At 40.3% G+C, this 18,001-nt stretch overlaps 1 protein-coding gene across 3 annotated transcripts in view; it reads right to left on the reverse strand.

The window, feature by feature from the left end:
- camta1a (calmodulin binding transcription activator 1a) overlaps positions 1-18,001 on the reverse strand; it is a 436,555-nt gene that overhangs the window by 86,352 nt on the left and 332,202 nt on the right. For all 3 annotated transcript variants that reach the window (XM_053482709.1, XM_053482710.1, XM_053482708.1), the window contains exon 6: positions 15,826-15,897. In XM_053482709.1, coding sequence (XP_053338684.1) covers positions 15,826-15,897 — 72 coding nt within the window. The remainder of the gene's footprint in view (positions 1-15,825; positions 15,898-18,001) is intronic.

Below are 18,001 nucleotides of genomic sequence, written 5' to 3' on the forward strand. Positions count from 1 at the left end.
GGCGAATGCACTGAGGGGATTCGGGATAATCAGTGAAGTGGCTTGAGGAAAGCAGCGGCCCAGAGAAAAAGGGTCTGTCTGGAGGAGGAAGAGGAGGAGGAGGAGGAAGAGGAGGTGGGATAGCCATTAAAATGAGTTGGAGCTCGATCGGGTTTTTAATGATCCCAGATTAGACACAGAAGTTTGAACTTGGTATCCCGGGGACTGGCAGGCAGTTACACACTACATCAAATACTTTTTTACAAAACGTTGGCAGTTATGAACAAATGCTTTAATCTTGACAGCAGACAAGCAAGTTATTTGTTAAGGAACTCTAAAGAGATCTGGTTCTGCTCCAGGGCTTTTAATATCAACGCAATATTCGGGTGATGAAATTTAACCGTTTTGTTTGCGTTGATAAAAATAGCCGTTGTGGTTTAGCTTAATTCCATTCCATCAACCTTTATGTTTCTGGTTTCCATGTTTCTTTGAGTCGAGCTCACCTCATTTTTTTTTGCAGTTAAACCTTGCATGAACAAAATGAGAATTAAAAATAAATGATCGCTGTGTCATCAGGGATGATTAGCCATGGACACCCATATCTACAAGCTACACACATCAGGCTAGCCAGCACTCTTATTTCCCTAATAAGTAATGCATATACTCTATACTCATATAAATCTGATTACTCACAGATGTAACAAAAGAATATGTCTGTATGTTAATCTATTAAAAGCAAATACATGAGTATATACAGCATAACTGATTTAGAGGTAAGAAGTAACCCTACCACAGCGTAGTATGTTGTAGTTGATTTGATGTCACCTTGTAATCCATTTTAAAGGAAACTGACCTTCCTGATTTCCCAAATAGCATGTCCACGTTGAAGGATTTGTTTTTTTTTTCTTGTTGGAGGTCAGAAATTACAGCTTTTTACTTCTTTCACACTAGATTGATTGATTCGTGTTGTGCCCAGGTGTTATTGCTTTCCCTTTTCCTCACCTCAACTGGCCAGCACTTACATTATTCATGATGGTCCGTACCTGAGTACATCTGCATATTTTCCATAAACCTTATTAAAAAGAAAAATTGGGTAAAATCACTGTGATGTGTGGGTGATAAGTGTTCTGAAGAGTCTGACTGTTGGTTGGAACATGTATACTTACCATAGTTAGCATAAGCTGACAACATACAGTAAGCTAGCTTACTTAGCTAAGCCTCAGCTAAAAGGCTAAGACGGCTAACAATAATTTATATACTAACGTTACATTGTATTGGATTAAACTCCATCATCCATACCCTACATATTAAATCCTACATTTCGTGTGTGTGTTAAACTACAACAGGTGAGAATTCAAGTTCACAGATTTCAGTTAGCTGGTTAGTTAAAGTGACGCATAACAGACAGCTAATGCTTTGACACCTGCAATGCAGCTATCTCTCAAATTATGCCTCTTAATTATGCATAATTGTATGTCTTAATGTAACTTTTGCTGTTAAGTTACATAAAACTCAAAAAAGTTGTCATAGATGGTACATGTAGCTATGAAGACCAAAATAGTTTTTTTTTTTTTTTTTTTTGTACCAGACTGCCAACATGTTTATTTCTGTAAAGTTGGACATTTTAATATGGTGTCTATGCGGATTGACGTGAGTTCCAAATAGTCATTTGAGGAACTGCACAAATTGGTACTTTCACATTGGACTCATTTATTTGGACCTGGAGGTTGCCCGTTGGTATTTACACTCTCCAATACAAAGGTGGCATTATGAGTACTGCGTACTCGAGCACAGATCTAATCAGATATGAAAGCTAATCATACCTGAACAATGGCCTGAAATAGATCGCTGATTAGACGCAACGTTATTATTAATATTAGGCAGAGTCAGCGGGATACATTCTTTTCTTCCTCTTGTGTTTAAATTTGCTTTCGGAAACCAAGTAGGTGCATACTGCCACCTGTTGTATGGGAGAGCATAATAAGGAAGTGTACCCAAGAATGGAAAGCAAAAATAATGTGAACGCTTTGTGCCAGCGGGGGAGTGGTGAGGGAAAAGCAATCATTCCAGAGCATGGTACAAATCAAACGTGTCTAATGTGAAAACACCCTAAGTGTATCGGGATCCATGCTAAGGCTCATAGTGTGAAAGCACACTTAGTCAAAGTGAGATGAGAACTTAACAGGCTCCTTACACAACATGATCTTTGCTGGAAATTTTTAATTCAAAGAAAAACACAATTTTGGTGGAATTCAAGTTGACAATGTTTTTGTTGTTGTTGTTGTTGTTGTCTGCAGCTTTTTCTTGTTTTTTTGGCCGGTTATTTACCAGAATCTGGCCATTGCATCATGGAAATAATTGGTGGACCACAAATCTTTACTTTTTATTATTTCATCTCAGTGAGTCAATTTTAAAACACAAATACTGTACAATGGTTTATATAAATCTTACAGTACACTACACGTTTTGCACACAGTACTACCCACCAAACTGGAATCCCATTTCTGTAGTGATCAGTCACTCGCTAGTGTAATCTCATAAATAAATGAGACACTTTTCATACGAATAATATGGATTTTAAATATAACTGAAGAAACATAATCAGAGTTTAAAGATCCTCTTATTTTAAAAGCTAATTATTAGTCCAGTGCATGCACCTTTCCAGATAAAATATACACATTAAAGTTACAAAAGATGTATTCTTGATGGAAACACTCACGCACAGAAAAAAATGTACTGTAGCTCGGTACCTGAAAGTATGTGAACCGCAAGATACGCTGTTAGTCATGCATAAACAAATCCACTTATTGGCAAATCTTGTATTACAGCATCAGCTTGCATACCGTTATATTTTATAAATGAAGCAGAGAATGTACACATTCTGACATCTATTATGTATTAGCCATGAGAAGGATCAATAGAAAAAAAAAGAAGAAAAAAAAAACCATAGTGGATAGTGAAGAGAGTATATCAAACACAGACATGATACCTGTGGTTTATTTTTTATTTATTTTCAGTGCTATTTTTGGAGACTACATGCACATTTCTAGTGTGTATATACAGTAGCTCGAAGGCTTGAGTGAGTGTTATGGCAGGGTGTAAGGGCTAAAATTTTATGTAAGGCCAAAGACCTGTGATGTCAAATCTGGGAACACAGTGAGGACAGATGTGCATGCGTGCACACACACATACACACGCTCACAGTTGACAGACGGAGGAGGAGCCGTCCCATCTTGCACATCAAACAGCTGCTCGTCTGTGCTGCCAACATCGCTCAGTATCCCGGCTTCGGCACACACACGCGAACACATGCATAAGCCGCTTTCCGATGTGCATCCCTTTCTATAAATTTTACATAAATTTAAGGGGTGAATGCGCTCATTCCATAATAATTAACCCAGAAATATTACTAGGTTGATCACAGTCAAACCTTATGAGTCTTTTACAGATAAGCACACATACGATTAGCACACACTCATGTAGGACATGGTATATAAAGGAAGCCAACTAATCAGATAGACTGGAAAATAGTGCTGTAAAAACAATGGGTTTCCAGATTGGATGAGCTTCCCTGGTGAGACACTTCATCAATTTGTAGGAAAAAGTTTGTCTTGTCCTGTAATGGTCCTAAAGCGCATTCCTTAACAAATAAAAAAAAAAAGCACAAAGCTTGCTGTTTACCTAGTGTTAAAGACTTTTCCAAGCAAACCTGGAAAAGATTCCATCAACTGCAACCAGAAAGCATGTGAAATAAGCACAGCTGTGTTTCTATCATATCACACATCATTAACGCCGTCAACGACTTGTCAGACATTTTGATCGGTGTGTTTCAAATGCACAGAGCATGTCTTTGGTTAGCAATTGCTACTCAGTAATTAGGAAGGCAGCTGGAGGTTCATGTGATACCCTGTCTCGTGCTTTATTCACTCTGTGTTATTTAGTGCACTTTCAAAATCAACAAGAACAACAAATCTCAATTTAGTTAGTGAGTTCTGTATGTGTTAGAGAGAGAGAATGTATGTGTCCTCGCAAGTTCTTCCATGGGCATGTTCAGGGCATTTTTCAAGACCTGAGTTTATGCAGTATGTTTCGAGACTTATTAAACGCCACGCAATGCTGCATCTCCCTTTATTTGACATTTATATTTTTATTATATTTATAACACATTTATGTTCTTGCAAAGCTAAGTTTCTAAATAGTTCCATCTTTCTTATATTTCTATATTTCTTATCAAAGCAAGCTCCTTATGCAGGATTTTTGGATCTGGCAACCCTCGTAATATCATACATCACTCAATGTAATATAGAATCTCTTGAGAAGTGCAAATATAGCATGCATACCGTGGCTCACGCCCTTGAGAATGTCTGAATAAAGCCATGAGGAACAGTAACATAAAAATAAGGTATGTCTGAATGACAATAAGAAGTAGTGTTGTGGGGTAGGGGTAGCTCAATGGTTAAGGCATTGGACTACGGTTCGGAAAATCCCAGGTTCAAACCCCACAACCACCAAGTTGCCACTGTTGGGCCCTTGAGCAAGGCCCTTAACCCTCAACTGCTCAGAAGTGTAATGAGATAAAAATGTAAGTCGCTCTGGATAAGAGCGTCTGCCAAATGCCTAAATGTCAATGTAAATGTTACATATACCAAGTCTGAAAATGGATATATGGTGGCTTAGTGGTTAGCACTCTCGCCTTAAATGGTTCGATTTCCGCCTCAGGGCCTGTGTACAGTAAGTGTTTGTGAATGTTGACCGGAGGTCGTAAAAAAGGAAATAACTACAAATGGTGACCATTGGCCTTCACCTTATTCGCCTTCGCATATATATATTTATTCCAGAAGTGTGCTCATAATCCAAAACACTCGCATATCAAGGTGAATTTTCCCATAAGAAAAAATGGGAACCTTGATTATATTCATATAAAAATAATTAATACAAAATATAAAGTAAAAATAAAACAAATCAACCTGTACTTTACCTTTTGAAAAAAAAATCATGGCTGGTGTAAAACGAGAGAGGAGAAGGAGGGGGGGGCTACTGTGTAGGACAGTGTAGGTCACACACAGCAGCGCGAGAGAGAGAGAAGAACCATTGGCTCAGGTGTGATCACATGACGTTCGGCAAACATGGTGTATACTGTACATACTACACTACATGTATTTTAAGACCTTGCTTGTTTATCGAGTTAAAATTAATTTTTAAATTTTACTCGTCTTGCAAAACACTCGCAGACCAAGTTACTCGCAATCCAAGTTTTCACTGTACACACACACACACACACACACACACACACATATAAATAAGAACACTCGATAGCTTGAACTCAAACTTATTTCTGGCTCTATTTTTGGATGCTTTTGGATTGACAATCGTAAAAACTTAATGTCAGCCAGTTCAAACAGCATTTAAAATTTAACAGCTTGGGAAAAAATATGACGCTCAAACAGAACAAACAATCAATCACTGAGCAGTCAAAATCTATTTCCACACTACAAAAACAAATCAACACTACACTCAAAATACTCAGGAACGTAAAATCCTGTGATGCCCACACAACCCGAACCAGCATTACAGAACATCCGAAAGTCGATCGTACTTTTCGTAATTTTATTTGGATGTTTTTATTTTAAAATAAATAAATAAATAAATAAATAAATGTACGTGAGCACAGAACCAGGTTCACTTCCAGCCCTGATATATTCTGTAACACTGCTGACCTGACTCTTTATTCCACTTCTGGATTTCCCAGTCAAATACTCTAGGTAAGGTTAGGAGTCATGCTGAACTCTTTGGGGACAGCAGATCGCTCACTTCCTTCTCCCAGATTCGCCTCGGAATCGATACAGAGTCAACGGCGAGCACGCGGCTAAAAACCTGGCATTTTTTAGAATTCATTGCAAACGTCAAGGCTTTAAATATTATCCGCAATCAATGCTCCTTTGGAGCTAGTGAAACCCAATCTGGCGGAAAAAAAGACGGCGCGGTAACAGGCTTTATGTCTCCCGTTTTGCCAGTTAAATCAGTGCAATAGAGGTTAAGCTCATACATGATTCAGAGCTGCGATGTTAGCACTCTTAAATATACATCACTTTCTCCTGTCCGGGAAGGGGGGATAGCACTCCTTGTAGGCTTCAGGTTCTCCACGGCAGGCCTGGATAAACAAAATATGGCAATGAATAAATAAATGGGTGGAGGAGAACCCACCACGGGGTCTACAAAGCAGGAATCTGCTTTAGCCTCGGGCCATTTCTGGCCGGCCCAGCAGCTCTGCGTCGGCACAAAGGAGGTGAGGTCTGACCGAGTTCGACTCCTCCTCATCAATTACTCCGAAGACGATGGGTCCACGGTTCCTCTCTCAGCTGTTGTCAGGAGTGGGTAGGTGTTAAGAGGTTCCAAAAATGCACACGGATAGTAATATACGCTGTAAAATGTTTTTTTTTTTTATGCGCTTGTGAAATTGCGATAATCGTTTAACAAGTTTTCAGTCCCACGCTCCTCGCTGTCAAACTCAATCAGGTCTAATTGTCAAAGTGGGAGCAGCAGTGTGAGGGTGGGTGCGAGACTGAGTAAATGAGAGCGTTTACGTCTGTGGATTAGCGCGTATGTGTTAATGAGCTCGAGGCTCGTAGGACACACGTGGGTATGCAATACAGCAGGGTATATGATGGAGCAGCTGCTTTGTTTAAAGCATACACAAGTCTCTGCAGGAGACGGCGGCTTTCGCAGCTTTCGCTGCTCTTACTATGAGTCGAGGAGAAATTGAGAGAGAGAGAGAGAGAGAGAGCTTTGTAAAAACATGATTAATCAGCACACTCGCCGGACTTATGAGTCATTTCATTATCTGATACAATGAAGCTCTCCTTTCCTCTCTACACACACACACACACACGATATAGAGGATCCGGCGCAGGCTATTGACCCTCGACAAGACTCTGCCAGCCAGCCCGACAAATGAGGTGGTGTTTCAGCCCCAGATATATTAAAATCATAATTATCCTCATCTCCCAGGCTACACCTCGGCTCTCTAATGCAGGATTTGATGGAGAAGGAAAGCGAAAGAATTACTTTCGATAAGTGTTAAACAAGAGACGTGGAGTGATTGAATCAGTTAGGGGAGCTACTGGGACAACTACAGCTTCTGTGTGTGTGTGTGTGTGTGTGTATATATGTGTGTGTTCGTGTGTGTGTGTATGTACCTGTTGAACTGATAATAAGCCTTTAACATCCCGGCTCCCTCGACGGCCATTCCCACATTCAAGCCGTCTATTTTCGGTGAGTGAGAACGTTTGTCATGGACCTGTTAGAAGCTAAGCATGCTGGGTAATACTGCTAATGCTTCCCCTAAGCCCTCCTGGCATGTGGAGAAAGAGAAAGTGCTCCGCTGCAAGCGAAGGGACGGCGCAGAGGCTCGTTGTGAAGAATGGGACGCGATCTGAAGTAAGAAATGTCTGCAATGAGTGAAGAGAGGCCCACTTTCTCATTACCCCCATCTCCTCTTTATCGCTTTTATTACACAGACATTCCTCATCAAAACAATTCCACTCAGGATCTGGTACATTCATCTCTCCAAGTCCGATTCTCTACAGAGGCTGGAGAAGATTCCTGAAGTCGCATCTTTGGTTCAACTGGTTTAAGCCAAATCAAACGGGTCTTTATTTGTCACATATACAGTACATTACTGCACTGGGAAATTCTTTCTTCGCGTATCCCAGTTTGGAGACTGGGGTCAGAGGTAAGGGTCAGCCATGTTACAGTACAGCGCCCTTGGAGCGGATAGGGTTGAGCTTAAACTCTTGACCTTCTGATCAGCAACACAGAGCCTTAAACCTCTGAGCTACTGCTGCCCGCTGGCACTGTATGGCATTAAATTTATAGCTGACTACATTTTAGACTATACCTTATTTTACCATGCAAAGCCAAATATAAAATATCACCATATATGCACTACCAGTCCTGTGGTTCCTCTTCCCCGACGGCACTGCCTAATTCATTCTGATGCGCTACTTCTGCCTGGCTGCACAGAAACATCCTGAATATTTTCACTTCCCCAAGCCTCACCTTTGCTTCACTGAATATTCATCCCTACTGTAGGTAGATACTACAGATTTCTAGATGATGATGTATTTACCATATTCTCCTACTGAACCTCCTTTCAACACACTTAGTACTGTTTAAGGGTGATATTTAATACAATTCCGATGTCTTTTTGGACAGAATGGGTTCTCTTTTAAATCTGGTCCTATTTTAATATTGCTTTATGCCTGCTCATTAGGGATCTAGACCTACAGCATGTAACATGAGTTTAAATTGGGGCAGGACACAAGTTCACAGTATACTAGGACAAATCTGAAAATCATTGTCAAAGATTGTAGCATGCCACAACATTATACTGTAACAATTTGTAATAGTAAATATATAATCCAGTAAGTAACATCATCATCTATATACTACTGCTTTATCCTGTTTAAAGGGTCACGGGGGCTTGGATCCTATCCCAGGAGACTTAGGACTCAAGGCAGGGTACACACTGGATGTGGTGCCAACCCATCTCAGGGCACACTCACACACTCATTCACACACTACTGGCAATTTGGAAACACCAATTAGCCTAATCTGCATGTCTTTGGACTATGGGAGGAAACCGGAGTACAGGGAGAACATGCAAACTCCATGCAGGGAATCGAACCTGGCCAGGAATCGATCCATACCATGAATGCACAAGGTGACAGTGTTAACCACTAAGCCACTGTGCTGCCTAAAAATCCAGTAAGTGAAATAATAATAAAAAAAATAATAATACATTTTAAAAAAAGGAAACAAAGAACAGGGCACATGGGAAGCTAAGCATGTCTTTAAATCCTCACAAAATATTACTAATGACTCAGTGAAGGTGCCCTAAGGAAAACTTTAGTATAAGAACTTTTCATAAAATTATCCCTGAAGGTATCTTTGGACGTAACATTTTTAGGGCTTTAATGGGTCCTGAAGACGTCCCCAATGGGTAGGTCTGAAGTTTGTATGGTCATAAAAATGTCCTGCAATCCCACCTGTACCCACTAGGAAGACATGGACTCAATGAGACATGATGCCTGGGGAGAATTTAAGACAAGGAACGGAAACATCACATGATTCATAGGCAGACTAAGAGGTGTGTGCGAGTCGAACCAGGACTTGTGATGTAATTCCTCATGAATGAAGGTGTAAAAACAATTGCCATTTACAGAAACCTTCAAGCACAGTACGGTGATGAGATGCTTAGCCACAGTAATACGTCTGAATGCTGCAAACGTTTGGGCCGTACAGTTGTGAATGATGACCATGGTGAGCCAGGTGAACTTTCAGCGAGCGGAATGCCTGATCCTTGAAAATCGGCGGATAATTTATCACCAACTTGTGGAAAAGACAAATTTTTTTCATGGGGAACACACAATCATTCAACACCAACACCACTTGCATAGTACAGGAACTCCGATGGATGTTACTGCCACATCCCCAGAATAGCCCTGATCTCGCCATTTCCACATGTCTGGGCCATTAAAGAGGTTCCTGGGAGGCCAGTGTACTGAGAACTTCCTACCTCGATGCTATCCAAGCACTAGTGAAAAGCTGGAATAAGTGCATTAGTGTAGCAGAGGATTATACAGTAAGTCCCCTACATACCCCTTAATTTGTTCTCAAGTCAGGTATCCTCGCCGAAAAAAGTCAAGCATCAGCAAAAGAAACTTCTCTGAAACACTTTTTCCTCAGTTTCCAATAAACATTGTCTAGGTACTAAGATAATAACACAGTATATTACAGTGTTTTTTAGAATCATTTAGATTACATTTAGGCACCTGACAGATGCCGTTATCCAGAACGCCTTTCATTTGTATTTCATTATACATGTGAGCAGTTGAGGGTTAAGGGTTTTGCTCTGGGACCCAACAGGGACAACTTGGCAGTCAAGGGATTTGAACCTGGGACCTTCCAAGGTATATTCCAATGCCTTAACCACTCAGACCCCAAAATCGTGCCAATGCTTGAACAATTTACGTCAACAGAACGAGCAATGACTGACAGCTTTTCACCTCGCTCTATTCTCTTTATTTATACCAGCTTTATTGCGAACGCACTGTATAGAGAAATAACAGATACACATACACACCACACATTGTTTTAAAAAATGCATACCTTAATGAACACAAACAAAGCAGAAAGCCAACACAGAGTGCTAAACTTTTGTGCTTATTTCCACGTTCTATTAGTCAGGGAGCATTTTCTAACTTGACATTAGCAAAACATACATCATAATGGATCGTTGCTCACTTTATATATGCAGTGTTTTGATTTTAGAAATACTTTACCTAATGGTATGGCCTGTGATTATTTTTCCCTCCACCTCGGTCACCTTTTATGAAAAGTACACATTTGGTAGTTGAGTATAGTTTTAGTTATCTCTACTCTATGTAAAGCTCATTCACATGACACTAGATCCATAGAACAGAGCATTCTTGGTTTCAGGAAGCATGGTTTTGTCATCTTTGTGGAGTGGAAAGGCATGTGTATGTGTGTAACAGGGGTCTTGCAAACTGTGGTTACTGGCATGTTAATTGGCAACTTTAAATTTCACAGCACCCTCGCCGAAAAGTCAAGCATCAGCAAAAAAAAAAAAAAAAAAAAAAAATCTCTGGCGCTGCCCTCAACTCTGAAACTTAAACTTTGAGTTCTCCTCTAAAACACTTTTTCCTCAAAACCGTTTTAATATCGGTCATGAAAAATGACTCGAGTTGTCCATCATACACGGGAACTTTTTAATGCATGAAGTAAAAGAATATCATAACTGCACTGCATACTATATCTACAAAAGATTTTACAAGTACTTCTGGTTCTGAGGACATATTTAACCATGGAAAGGTCAAACACTTCAGCACCTATACATAAAGATATATTCATGGATAATAATTATGCAAGATGAGGTGTGTAGAGCTGTCCAACTGTTTCCTGCTTAAACCGCTGGTTCACGGTTGCAATGTTAATTTAGCTAACACTCCTTCAACTCCCCTGCACTGTATGGTACGCTTTTATAAAATACTTGAGGTGTTGTTATGGCAACAAACAAATGCTGCAACATTTCCTATTTCTAAAGGTGATTTGTTATCTTGTTGAGTGGGTAAGAGCTTTACAGGAAATGCTTACTATACACTCTATATGTAATAAACTTGAACTTTCACAATTTCGTTATTTTGCGACAAAAAAAAAAACTGGCTTGAGAATGCAAAGCCATATGTGTACGCCCAAGTGGAAGTGTTTATTTTTAAGACTTTTAACCCTGCTTTCACACTACAACAAACACGACACTGATGTTACTCCAGGTTGGTCTCTCGTGGCCATGTAGTGAGGGTTAGTGCTGTTGTTTGTAAAAGTGTACCTTCCATCTGTTTTAGACTCCCCCTAGATCTACTGTAGCAGCATGCGTGGTGTTTATTAGTGTTATTTTTCCCCCCCGTCCACTAATCATGCATCGACGTCACGCCGTTGTCATAAAATTTTACGAAATCTTAATTACACTTGTCGCTTTGCCCTCATGCTTCTTTGTTTCTGGTGATGCAATTACGGCTTGGTGTCACCAGTTTAAATAGGAAATTAACGGTTGCTTGTGGCATCGTCGCTTGATTGTATGAATATGGAATAATTAATAAAAATACCTATATTAAGACATCCTATGTGAAACTCTCAAAGACGAAGAACAATATGGCTTGGTAGAGCGGCCATCTCAACTCTCGTCGAACCCGAGCTTGGCACAGAATCTTTGCATGTTCTTCCAATCTCCACGTGGGCTTCCTTCAGGTTCTCTGGTTTCCTCAAACCTCCCAAAAAACTAGCAATAGGTGGTCTGGCTCCTTTAAACTTCCCCTAGGTGTGAATGTGAGTGTCAGAGAGTCTGTTGCAAAAAAATTGCAGGGGGCCTAAACAACTAGCATTCATCACATTTATCAATTAATAAATACGTTTGTCACCCCCAGGGGGTCCTCTACTGACCCGGGGCCCCAGCAGTTGCCTGTCTTGCCTGATGACAAGCAGCACCTCTGCAGGTGACAGACAGGCATTCTGTTCAAGCTGTATTCCTGCTTCAGTTCCAGAGCTCGGGATCCATCATGATCCTGGCAAGGATAGCAGGGCTCCTAAAGATGAATGAACACATTTCTGGACATCTAGATACCAGATTGTGGCAGTCTCTATACATACGAGACAAGGATAAAAGACAGAATAAAGACAGAAGAGACACATATACCGTGGACGAGCTGTCTCATGGCATACCCGGTTGCCCCGTTTCTGTCAGACAAAGGTTATTGTGATTGTGGTCTTATTCTGAACATGATGCTCGAATAGAATATGGTGGTGACGTGATGTATGTCTTACCCAGGACTACTGTATCCCACTGAAGTATAATATCAACATTGATTTTATCATAAAAGTGAAAGCCATTTAAACACAAAGGAGAGTGCAGGATTAGATTACTGTCTGGTAGTAGAACAATATCTGACCTGCTCTAGATATACTGTAGGGCCCTCCTACATGTGCAGGAAAGCATCGTTGTTTACTATACAATAAATCACCACATGCTTTGGTAACCTACATGGGTAGCAAAAATAAATATAAGTCTCTCCATGTTTGGATCCAAGAATTCATTTAGTATAGCCGCCATCGTCGTCTATACCGCTTTATCCTGTATACAGGGTCAGGTGGCCTGGAGACTATCCCAGGAAACTTAGGGCATGAGGCGAGGTACAGCCTGGACAGGACGCCAGTCCATCACCGGCCACACACATACAGTACACACACACTCACATCCATTCACACACTACTGGTAAATTCACAAATTAGCCTAATTTGCATCTCGTTGAACTGTGGGAGAAAACCGGAGTACCTGGAGGAAACCCAACAAATACAGGGAGAACATGCAAACTCCATGCACACAGACCTGAGGTGGGAATCGAACCAGGAACCTGAAGGTGCAAGGTGACCATTGTGAGTACAGCCTGAATGCTAACATTTCTAAATACTAAAGTTGATCAGCAGGGGCCTAGTCTTACTGGTTATCTTAAAAAAAAAAAATACAAATGTAATTTTAAACCATTAAAAATAATCTACAGTGAACAATATACTGTATTTTTTTATGTTTTTAATACCCAAGAAACTAATAAAAAGACTTAAAGTCTGCACTGCCTTTTTCTCCATGAATAATGCAAGCCACCATGAATATGCATGACATGCAAATCAGAAGTAATACTAACTCCACCCCTTTTATCTACCACCTTTCTCACTTTATGCTCCTGACTGCGGGATAATACAGGGTGTCCCGACAGTCTCCCCGAACATAAGGGGAATTAACACGTTTTTTTATTTAAATCAAAATGTAACATCATTTACAAAACATCATTTACATGATTGTCATTTGTTTGTAAACACACGCCTTAACTCTCCCTCTTATGATGAGCTCGTGTTAACACATCTGGTGCTGTGCATGTTATTGCTTAATTATGTAAATTGCCCCTATGTATGGAGACTTTTGGGACACCGTGTATACTGTTACAAAGAATGAAAAGGCACTGGGAACCGAATAAGGGCACAGCGGGAAAATCTGATCCTGTAAGTTTGAACTTGGGACAGATGGTCATTAAAATTGGGGAGATGTTGCTATAAACTGTGCTGTGATAATGTTAATTATTTAATAGTGTGTACACAAAAGATTTTTATTTTTATTTTTTTGCATGGAGGACATCAGAGGAGACGTCCTAATCCAGAGACACTGCTATCTTGAGAGTGTATATTATAGATTTTTAGGGATAAAATTAATTCATTTATTCATCTTCCATACCGCTTATCCTGTACAGGGTCGCAGACACACACACACACACACACACACACACACACTACAGGCAATTTGGGAATGCTGACTGTGGGAGGAAAGCAGAGTACCCAGACAAAACTCACCAAGCACACTGAGAACATGCAATCTCCACACACACACACACACACAGACCTGAGGAGGGAAACGAACCCTCGGCCCTGTAGGTTCAAGCCCACGTTCTGCCCATAATACAATTATGAATGGAAATCATGTCAGCTCTAAGTGTATAAGATGAATGCTCTGTCATCATTCAAACACCCAGCGCATTTTCTTTACAGGAGAGTTCAGTAAAGGTAGTTAGCCATAAAATAATAAAATAATAAAAAATACACATTCAAAACATTCTGTATCTCAAGCACACATTATGATTTCATAAACTCGATTTACTGTAGCTTTATCAAGCTGTGCACCCAATTACCAGTCGGAGCATGATTTAAAAAAAAAAAAATCACACTGGTTCAAGTGCAATTTTATTACCAAATAATGAGCAGTAAAGAAAGAATATTGTTTAATTTTTTAATTTATAAAATGACTTAAAATTATTCATGCAGCAATATACGGGCACCTCCAGGGGGTCTGAATCTCGGCTCTGGTCTTTGACCGATGTTCTCCCCATGCTGGATGAGTTTCCTCCAGGTACTCCGGTTTCCTCCCACAGACATGGGGTGTGTGTTCACCGGCCTTTCCTCACTGCATGTAGTGTATGATTGGGTGTGTGAGTGTGTGTGCTTATACCCTGCAATGGGTTGATACCCCAATCCAGGGTGTACCCTGTCTTGCACCCCGATTATAACATGCATCATTTATTGTATATGTAGTGTTTCTGTTTACATTTTTAACTGTCATTAATATCTGACAGCAAGGACAGAAAAAGTAATTAGATTTCTTTCCTCAGTCTGCATTTTCCATCTCGGACTTTTTCGGCATTGATGGCACCTGGTCGTGTTTCAAGAAAAATCTGGCACGGCTAACAGTAATATATATTTAGGTATTCTGCATAATCTAAAATGTGCATCAAAAATCGAGTTATGTACCTTGTGTAATTTATACGCCTGAATATTTACATTTTTTTTTTTTCCCTTAAGTCTCTGAACTTTGCAACCCAGGTAATGCCCGAATAATATGCTTACACTGCACATTAAAAAAAATCAACTCTAGCTATAGTGTGTCTCTGCTCTTCCACACCTGTATCCATCCCGTATTTATTTATAATACCGCTATCTGGTATCACCAAGAAGAAGATGGGTTCCCTTTTGAGTCTGGTTTCTCCCTAGGTTTCTTCATCATATTGCCACGGGGACATTTTCCTAGACACTGTCACCGCTGGCTCGCTCATTAAAGATCTAAATCTACATCCAACTTTCTGTAAAGCCTAGTCAGTCTATTGTTAAAATCGCTCCTCCGATAAAATTGTTCGGAATTCAGCGGATGCATGAAGAACCAGCAAAGACTTGCCGTAACAGATGTCATGTCAGAATAGACAATAGGACATAACACGTCACAGAGAGGTACCACTGCCTTCGCCTATCTACCTCAAAACACACTCCTCATCCCCTCATTTAGCTATGTAATGCCAGAAAAGATGTCGTGCACAGAAAAGAAAGGACGGATCCAACAACTATACATAACTGTCATCTTTTTCTATACGCTACAGAGCACCAGGCCTGGCATCTATACGTGGCAGACTCCCAAGAGTTATGTGAAGTATATGTTCACACGGCTGCCGAAAGCGTGTGAAGTAGGAAGGATCGTGTAAAAATACATCGCAGGAAGCATACGGGGCGTAGAGTGGCAGGTAGGAATTGAAGAACTTCAGCAAAACGTTACAGAATTGTAAAAAAAGAGATATAGTTGAGAGATAACCAAAGCCATAGAGAAACAGAAGGAAAAAAATCCCTCCTGCACAGACCTACAAGCGCCTACAGAAGTATATATAAAGGGAGCAAGGCTTTTACCTGCAGCAGCCAGTAGCACCTGCGGTGGAAGGTGGGAATGATGGAGGAGTGCACGTAACAGCCGTAGAGACACTAGGGAGAGAGATATCACACACAAGAGAGAAAGAGAAACACAGTTAGTCCAGACCAGATAATTTAACCGCACAAAAATCTGATTCTTAATCAAATTCCTAAAAACCCCTTGATATCAAAATATGTAAGTTAGAACTAGTCCCTTAATCTAATGGGCACCGAAATAAAAGGAGAAAAAATGTTCTGAGATATTCTCATTTAAAATAATTTATCATCACTCGATGTGTACCAAGTTGTGTCCCACCCCCTGGGGTGGATCTTGCTCTACATACTGTAAGCAGCACATCACCACTACATCCTAAAACTTATATCCTCCTCCAATCCCCCCTTGGTTAAGACACATGCTTGGGGTTTATTAATTCAGCGAGTGGAATTTGTCCAAGTTGGCAGTCCTGTGACAGTAAGAAGAGGAGTAAGCACGGTCTTTCACCAACACAAACCCTGTCTTTAAACACTGTTTCGGGCTTCTTCATTATTCGTCCATTTATTTTTAATCCTTTTAATATCTCATAATTTTTATCCTCTAGATCTGGCACAGGTTTTACACCGGATGCCCTTTCAGACACAACTCCTTTTCGAACTGGGCTTAGGATACTGGGTGTTGCATCAGGCATAAGATTAAGGCTCTCAACCCAGCTGTGGTATGGTTCGAACCTCTGGACCTCTAATCAGCAACTCGGAACCTCATCTGCTTGTGCCGTGGAGCTTCTGCATTAATATGAGTACATACATATCATTTTATCTACCACTCAGAAGTATTAGCTGTCTCCCTGTGATAATATTTTCTCCCTTCATCACCACTGACAACAGCCCTAAGCTCACACATGGAGGCCTAATTCAGAAAATGCACATCTTGTCGTCTAGGATACCATCCAAGTTATATTTGAGATAGCTGAAAAAAGCCTTGCTAAACTCCTTTACTTCACTGCTGTCTATATTTAACTACATTACTAAACTATCATATGATTTAACTGGTTTTATCCAATAGGAATTTGTGTGTGTGTGTGTGTGTGGCACATTCCATGGATGCTTGGTCGTAGTGAGATTTGGGAAAATTGGATCAACAACCTTGAACTCTTTGCCTGCTGGGCATCGGGGCAACAGGCTGTAAGTGTTCTGATCCCTTCTGATGTTCTGATACTAGCAATTTGTGGGTTTGGACCGACCCGGCTGGCCCTTGCTCCCCATAGGCATGGGTGAGCCGTATCTGCCCATGATCCTGTCACTAGTTTACTGATATATAATTGATAATCAGTGTAATTCAATTCACATGACATTGGTGTTAGTGTTACGGCTGATTAATGTATACCCTTCATATTGCAATATTTGCAATAGCTGTTACATACCATTACATCATTCACTAGGAAATCACTAGGTCACTTACAGTATGTTGCCCAAACCATTAAACACAGTTACTGTACAGCTTAAAGTGTGGACTTCTCCATAATGTAACATATTGAAAGCTGTAATCCAAGTGAAGTGGACTGAAGTGAAGAGAAATGTCACGGCTGAAATGAAAATGTCTATGAGTCTTAGCAATTAACTTTCAAAACTTTGCGAGTTTTTCCATCACACATATCCGAAGGAGCCCTAGCAAAACATAACATGAGAAAGGCAGCTGAGGCCTTTGGTGGTTTCATCTTCTATGCTATTTGGGAGTGCTTAGGCTTGGAAGCTTGGGCCTTTCAGGAATAAATCAACTTTCCAATTCAGTGGTTACAGCAGCTCTACAATGCACTATGGAAGAAGAATGGGCAAAAAAAAAAAAAAAACAAGACAGCACACTATGCTTTTTTTCTCGTTAAGTTCTAAATAAGTGGAGGAGTCTGAGGGCAGAGTTGCACTTCCTCAGCAAGATGATGCCGAGAACTGAGAATTGATATGCGCACCACGTTACCGACTATCTGGTCATGATATGCATTTTGTAGTCAAATAGGTCACATGTGTTCGCTCTATTGTGTGTAATATACAAATGAGCTCTTAACACTTGACACCACATTCTTATGTTGTTTCTTGTTTCTAGTTCTTTACAAAAGACGGTTGTAGCATTGGGAATTGTGCTCTTTGAATGTCAAAGATCATGAGCCACGTGTGTTAATGCAAT

Source organism: Clarias gariepinus, chromosome 22 (assembly GCF_024256425.1).
Source record: "Clarias gariepinus isolate MV-2021 ecotype Netherlands chromosome 22, CGAR_prim_01v2, whole genome shotgun sequence".
Classification (NCBI taxonomy): Eukaryota; Metazoa; Chordata; class Actinopteri; order Siluriformes; family Clariidae; genus Clarias; species Clarias gariepinus.